General features: G+C 35.0%; 1 protein-coding gene across 1 annotated transcript; it reads right to left on the bottom strand.

Annotated features, from left to right (window-relative positions):
* Positions 1-5,946: 5,946 nt before the first annotated feature.
* Positions 5,947-7,942, bottom strand: LOC143084204 (uncharacterized; the record flags this gene model as incomplete). Its single annotated transcript, XM_076260614.1, has 2 exons — positions 5,947-5,958; positions 7,019-7,942. Coding segments are annotated over 2 exons (936 nt in total), but the record flags the coding sequence as incomplete, so codon positions are not given.
* Positions 7,943-8,515: the final 573 nt, after the last annotated feature.

The following is an 8,515-nucleotide window of genomic DNA, read 5'->3' as shown; positions in this document are numbered from 1 at the left end:
TAAAAGCATCGCATATATCAAGTATATTTTTTTCATGGTAATGAGTCTGCAGTGGTACAAGTTTGCAATGATTGTAGTTCTTCTAGTTGATAGTTAACGTTGGTATAAGTTGACTGTTAGTAGTTCAAGTTGCCTTTAGTAAGAGCTTGTAAAAGTATGAATGGACTTGCTTCCCTGGAAAGAAAACTGAGTTTGTGTTCAACAGTACAAAAGTTATGAGACACAAATCAGACAAATGTTTACTACTACAAGGATCAAAGGTGAGGTCTGACTAACCTGTCCATAGTAAATGTTAATGTCCCCCACCTTCACCCCAAGTTTATGATGTCTGAGTTTGGAATAAAATGGCAGGTAATTATAAAAACAGTTGGTCAAACATTCTTGGGCTTGAAAGATATGTTTTCTTTATAATGAGCCATATGAAAATGCAAATTTTTATAGGACCAGTAATAATTCAAATTATAATTAAGGGAAATTCTTTAAACCTACTAATTATTTTCCATCAATAACATTTTACAATTATCAAAAAAAAAATATTGTTACATAATGCTGTTATGAAGTCTTTCAAACAAAACTTCAATAATTATTCATTCCTATGGTCACCGAAAATTGGGCAAGATCTAGTACACGTTGGTTAGGTCTATCAAAGTGACATAGATATAGGACGATATGGTGTGACTGCTAATGAGACAACGCTCCATCCAAATAACAATTTCAAAAAAGTAAATCAGTATAGGTCAATGTACGGCCTTCAACACGGATCCTTTGCTCACACCAAACAACAAGCTATAAAGGGCCCCAAAATTACTAGTGTTAAACCATTCAAACGGGAAAACCAACGGTCTAACCTATAAAAAAAACGAGAAACGAGAAACACGTATAAATTACATAAACAAACGGCAACTACTGTACATCAGATTCCTGACTTAGGACAGGTGCAAACATTTGCAGCGGGATTAAACGTTTTAATGGATCCAAACCTTCTCCCTTTTACAGAAACAATAGCATAACATCACAACATAGAAAGACATGCATATGTGACGCCTATGAGATTGACATTGTATGTCATTCAATCTTTTTGAAAGGACAAACAGGAATGAATATGATTTAGTTTAGGAGTTGGTTTTTCAATCTTTTACAAGTTCTCAAAACACACACAAGAGGGGATGGGGTGACCCTAGGGACTGCCCTAATATTTCATTTAATGTTTTTGTATCTTGTCCCATACATGCATATATATGGTTTGGGGTGGGGATCTCAATCGTTATCAAGTTTTCAAACAGGAGGGGTGGGATGATCCTAGTATATTTCATTTGATTTGTTATGTTGTCCAATACATGGATATATATGGTTGAGGAAGCATTATTTGAAACATCAGTGACTAGCAGACTTATAATCCAGATGAAATAAAGTGGAAAATTTTGGATATAAATTTCTGTTTCTAAGTTATCAAACAGGAGTTTGTAGGGTGACCCTAAGGACTCTCCCTATATTTCATTTGATTAGTTCTCAATCATGAATATATATGGTTTGATTTAAAGGTAGGGATCTCGACTGTTTCGACTCGGGGGATTATAAACAACATAAGGAATCCTAATGTGCTCTACTTCCTATGTGCAACTTCAAAACTTTTGGGAAAATCGATCATTTAAGGTTTTTCTGGTCATATCTTTTGTAATCCAGAACGAAAAGTATGAAAAAACTATCCTTTAAGTTATAAATAGCAAAGTTACCAGCTAGATAAGGACAATGGCAAGTATTTCAGCATTTATTGGGTAGAACACAAATCCAGGGTGCTTGCATAAAGCAGCTTAACTGCATAAAAAGGTTACATTCCAAGGACCACCATGATCAATTTTAATCCTTATTGGCCAAATACTTTCAGCTATCTTAGATTGTGTTTCCCTTTTAAGTTCAAATGTTCAATTAAGATGTGTGGCATGTTGTTAACCATCTTGGATCGGACCCGAACCTTCTGGATACCCATTTTGACCATGTTTGGTTACAATTTGGCAAGTAGTTTCAAAGACTTTCCTTATGGTCCAATGTTTAACTATGTTCCATGCTGGCAGTAATCTTATAGATTGAACCTACCAGACACAATTTTTAAAGGACGCCATCCGTGAATACTTGTGATAGTTTGGTTCTAATTGGCATAGGAAGGAACAGATCTCACAATTCATGCCATACCAATATGCAACCACAAAAACTGTTTGAGGCCATATAAAATGAAGTCCACGATAAAGAGGAAGTGAATGTTTAATTGCTCTCTGATTGCACCCAGGGTATGGCATTAATACATAATGAATTGTCCATCAGGATTCAAAGATGGGTAGTTGCTGAGAAAAATGTGATTAATATTCGGTGAAGTCATCACTTTATTAATTCCACCCAAACTATGAATTTACCAAGTCAAACTGAACTGCTATCGTTAGCTAATAGCTGTTATTTACCTGTTCTTCATATTTTTGGCATTATTTTAGCTGTTCTTAGCATTCCATATAATACCAGTTTGAAAAAACTGTCTAATTTGACCATTTCTTAGCAGTCATGGTACCTTTTAAAGTGTTGTCAATTGGACAACAGTTATGACAGCAGTTCCATAGCAGTTAGATAGCTGATTGGATTTTAATCTTTGTTATAAAAATGCTTGGACCTGACTTGTGTTTTCAGCTTGAAAGTAAACCTTCATTTGAATGATCAAATGTGCATTTTTGGCTCCAAACTGTGTGTAAATTCTTGCTAGTGAAAAACTATTTTTGTCAATTATAAATTATAATTTAGGCTAAATGGAATGCATTCACAAACCCACAGTACAGTAAGTTGAAGTTACAGTTAATGCATGTGTATATTCTGACATAAATTTGTAGGGGAAAACAGAAATCACACAGACAGCCCAAAAAGGGGGGATACTGGTTTATTCAAATAGAATAGTTGATGTTGGCAGGAATGTAATAAACTAATATCATATACTTGCAGTGCAAGATGTTATTTGAAAATGAAGATACGACTATTTTAATATGATTTTGTTAAAAAACAAAAATACATCATATTCATTATTCAAGACTTGAAAAACGGGGAGGGAGTATTAGGTAAACATAGGCTGCAAATAGCCGATTGGTTATGGTTAATATTGACCAAACAATCCATTTTATGAGTTTGACTGTCCCTCTGGTATCTTTCGTCCCTCTTTTAATGAAGTTGATGTATGTTACTGAAGTTTGTTTCCAAAATTGGAAACATAATTTTGGAAACATAATACAATGTTTTACATATTACATAACATTATTATTACGTGTATTATTTTTTTTGGGTTTAAATCCAAAAGAGAAAGAGAATTAATATAGTTTCACCACTGCAACAAGTGTGTTGCAATATTTCTCCACTGGAGACAGTCAATTTTCAATATTTTAAGTGCTAGGCTTTCTTAGTTTTTTTTAAATTTTACTGTGGAGAATGCAGAAATATTGTAATACACGAGTTATTAGTGGTGAAATCTGTTTCTCTGATGTACAGCTTAGAAAATCAACTTAGCACTTTGTATGAGTACATGTATCTCATTTAAAATTTTCGTCACAAAAACCTGCTAATAATTGTGAAGGCTAAATAAACTGCTATGAAATGCCTATTATGCAAACTAGCCATTGCCTTGAATTTGTCAACTGTGAATGCTAATGAACTGCTGTCATTAGTTAGAACTGTGAATGCTAATAAACTGCTGTCCACTTTGACTTGGGTTATCAAAACATTCAAGTATTCATTTTAAAAAGTTGAATATACTTGACTTTATACTTCATCTGGGCACTGATTGAGTCAAAATTAACAATGAAACAGATGTTATTAGTATCTGTTATTCTTGTATCTTTCTTTGTAAACGCATTTTGTATGTTCAGTTGTGTATTGGTTTATTAGGACCGAGCTACAAAATGTGGCTGATGCCTTATAGTGATCAGGTCGTCCAGACATAACACAATGTCCAGGCTGTGCCTCTTTATATAATTGGCATTACAGTACTGCAACTGATCTCAAAAGAGACGCTTAGTTAACAGTTTAATAGATATAGGAAGATATGGTGTGAGTGCCAATGAGACAACTCTCCATACAAATAACAATTTAAAAAGTAAACCAAAAAAGTCAGGAATCTGATGTACAGTAGTTGTCGTTTGTTTATGTAATATATACGTGTTTCTCGTTTTGTTTATATAGATTAGACCGCGTTGGTTTTCCCGTTTGAATGGTTTTACACTAGTAATTTTGGGGCCCTTTATAGCTTGTTGTTCGGTGTGAGCCAAGGCTCCGTGTTGAAGGCCGTACTTTAACCTATAATGGTTTAATTTTTAAATTGTTATTTGGATGGAGAGTTGTCTCATTGGCACTCACACCACATCTTCCTATATCTATCTACTAACTGCCACACTTGTATGAAATGCATTCAAATATCTTCTCTGAACTTACTTATAAAAAAGAAGATGTGGTATGATTGCCAATGAGACAACTATCCACAAAAGACCAAAATGACACAAACATTAACAATTATAGGTCAATTGGAACCAAACTTGTTTACATTGGTTCTTGTATTGATTCTTTTTAATCGATCTGGCATAGCGGGAACATAGTTAAACAGTTGCTCAAAACAACCAATTGGAACAAAACCTAGTTCCCTTTGCAAATTGTTTCCGGCCGGTTTTGGTTTGATCCAAGGCCTCCGAGGGGAACAACGATTTCACATTGGACCCTGTAGGAGATAGTTTTAAATATTTGATGTTGAATTTACCGTTTTTGAGAAACACAAGGCCAAAAGGGGTGAACCAAGAACAAATTGGAAATCAATTTTTTTTTGTCCAATTTTGATGAAGATGTTTGGAACAGAAATCATATGAAGGTATTTTAATGGATTATGTAATTTGTTGGCGGTTTTGAAAAAGAAGAGTACCAAAAAGGATCTAGACTGAAAATGCTTCAACTTGATGAAACGAAAAATGTTGTTCGACATGTGTATACTTTATAGATTTATATTTTTATTTTGTAGATTTCATACATTGTGTTTTACTTAATTTTTTAAGTTTTTTGTTTATCGTTTCCAACAAACAAGAGGCCCAAATCGGGTCTAGAGATGTGATTGGCCCTTTCGGGGCGATTGAATTGGATGGAGTCTAGCAATTTAATATGTCTACATTTACTTTGTGTCAACACTTACCCGAATGTACCCTTTATACGGTCGTTACTTGCTACGCTCTACGGAGCACATTTTTACACAGAATTTATAGAACTAATTGCAAACAAACTACTAGTAAATCCTTACAATAAATATATCTGTCAGGTATGTCTCCAATCGTAGATGGCCGCCCGCGGAAAACGTAGTGTAAGTGCATCTTATTTGGAAATGCATAGAAAGATCTTCTACTTAGAAACTACTAAGCAAATTGAAGCAAAACTTATCATTGGATGGCCTTCTAGCAAAATTGTGTTCGGCAGGACAGGGTACAATCCAACTTGATTGCCAGTGACGAACGTAGTTGAGATTATACCATATGGCGAAATTTATTGAAAGATATTTTCTAAAAGTACAGTGCAAATTACAATGAAACTTGGTCACAATGATCTTTTAAAATGCACAGGCAAACTATGTCTGGTAGGTTCAAGACTATAACCCAAGATTGCAGGAATTACTAACAACATAGTTTAACATTGGACCCTGAGCTGAGGGCCAGGGGGATCAAAGATCTTAAACAAAACTACTGAGACCAAACTTGATAACATTTGTTTTTGTATGAACACTTTTCAAGCAGTGCTATATCCATCCTTGATGGGCAATAACGGGGAACATACCTATTATATCGGGGTCTAAATTGGGCTGGCTTATGTAGCCACGGTTGATGTGAGCGATACAGCCTCTTAATAGTCTTTTGTTTCATATCCTAAAGTATTGGCGCAAAAAGTTTGTCATTAAACTAGATCCTTGAGTACAAGAAAGTAGAAACAAAACCATTCAAACGAATGCGATCAACATAGGAATATCATATCCCATTGGCAAACTTTTTTGTGCCGAGACCAGGCGTTACAAATCAGGCATGAGCTTTGTGTCAACACTTGCCCTACTGTTTGTTCCATTGATAAATGTGATCGTATCATGCTGCACTAGGCGTAGAGAGTATTTTCTTTTATATTTACCATAATCAACAACAAAAAATCTAGACCAAGAAACAGTATATAGTAACTCCTAGTAATTTTGTTTGATTTAATTCTTGTATGGTAAAACCAAATATCAAACCTACTTATATTATATATATAATTAATTTCTAAAAAAATGTTTATGCAAAATCATTATTGTATAAAAAATGTATAGCAAATGTTCAATTCGGTAAGGCAGCAATCAATGTCCGAAACAATAGCTCTGCGTCATCGTATGATGTGATGATGGGAAACTGATCTCGTCTGTTTCCAGTAAGCAACTCGACAATGTTAATAAATTCATTGCTACAGCCATGCTCTGGAAAGTTCTCTGTATATTCCTCTATGAGATTGTCAATTGTTTGTAAGTTACATGGTAAAGGAAATGAACAGTCTCTTCCACCAAAGATCTCTGGCTGATAGTATAACATATTTGGAATACCACTTGGTGTTACAACTTCACAATCTAATTAAAAACCGATCTCTCATCGCTCCTGTTTCTGATATGTCGCGTGGGAGATCTAACGAAACCCACTTTGAGGTCACATGTGAGTGACCTCGTAGGTGTGTCTTTTTCGACCAATGAAATTGAGTCTTCCACGATCTTGGAAGTTTAACGTAAGGCAAAGGGATGTAACTCATTTTATTTACGACGAAATCGTCAGTCAAAATAATTCATAAACTTTTTTGATTGGCTTATTAATAGGTCGTCAACTCATTTGCATATCTTTATAAATTCATAACTTTTAGTTCACTCACATGTGACCTCAAAGCCGGTTTCGTTAGATCTCCCACGCGACATATCAGAAACAGGAGCGATGAGAGATCGGTTTTTAATTAGATTGACAACTTCAGCACGTTGTCTTCTTATTCTATGTGAGTTCCAGTTCTCAGCAAACATGTCCAATTGATGTTGGATAACGGAGAGGAAACAAAATCGAACACATTCTTTATGTACTGGACACGATACATTAAGAAGTCCAGTGTCTTGGAAATCCTGGAAACGGTTTCTCCAAAACTGGGTGAAACTCGTTTTTAGTGTACCCCAAAGCCTTTCTATTCTTTGATTTGCAACAGATCTGCCGACGAGAAAAGAATTTTGTCCCGACATTTCATCGTTTTGATTATGTCGCAACGATCTTTGTAAATCCCTCATTATGACGTTTTCTGTTCCTGCATCCGATCGAACAACCCTTGGAAGCATCTTTCTTTGTTTGATCCAATTAAGATACCAGTAACCGACATATCTGGGGTTATTGTTGGAGGGACTTGCTATCAACCATAAAAGTTTACGAGAGTATCCATCGATTGCCCCATGTATAGCTATGCCGTAGGGTTTTAATTTATCGTAACCATCGACATGAATCAGATAGTTTGGTCCTCTATTGTAGTACACTCTCCTTCGAAGAACTCGATGCGATCTGTTAAGTACACCCTGTTGGTCTATTGTTCTTAAGCAAAGCCTTGCTCTTGATTGTGTGACGCAAAGTCCAAAGCCTATGTTCAGAGTCCTCCACATATACCTGTATCCAACATTAGACAGGCCATTACGGTGTAAAGCCAGGATTGTCCTTACAACTGTAGGTAATGGCGACTGGTTGTTACGCCGTCTGATATTTAATCTTCTCTTAAGTCTTTTTAACATGGAACAACTCATGAATGTTCCGTGAACAAACAAGAGAAATCCACATATTTGAAGGGACGTGTAGCATAATTGATGATAGTATTGGACTAGTTCAGGCACAGAAGCATCATCGCCTGGGTAAGGTATTCATGTAACGTCATGATCAGCAACACAAAGGAGACAACAGAGTAACTGAAACATAAAGATAGAAATTACACGTATGATGTAATGATAAAATGAAAAATCCGATTCGCTTGATATCTAAATAGGGTGTTCACTGTGACGTCATCAGCTTACTATAAAACTACTAGGAAATGCGCTGCGCCTTCACATTTAATGGAATACGAAATGGAAAAATACACAGTACGTTTTGACAATCCAAAATAAATCTTCATGGCGATATTTATAACATATTTCATTTTTAAATTTACCCGTTATAGGTATCAGGTATAAGCATATGATATTTTTACATTTGAACATGTTTTCATTTTCAAACAAGAGGACGTATCTTCTTCCAGCATATTGCAATCGAATAAACATTTTAAAAGTCATCTGATGCCTAAACGAATTTATTTTGTTTGGTTAATGTTTGTACCATATCTTAAAGAAACAACGAATAGTGTACCTAATGAATAAAATTTGTTATGAAAAAAATATGTTTCAAGTTTTGCTAAATTTGTTGTAACATCATGCCTCCTTAAACATGATATCTAGTTCTTT

This window comes from Mytilus galloprovincialis, chromosome 7 (genome assembly GCF_965363235.1).
Source record: "Mytilus galloprovincialis chromosome 7, xbMytGall1.hap1.1, whole genome shotgun sequence".
NCBI lineage: Eukaryota > Metazoa > Mollusca > Bivalvia > Mytilida > Mytilidae > Mytilus > Mytilus galloprovincialis.
This window is presented reverse-complemented; position numbering and strand designations above follow the sequence as displayed.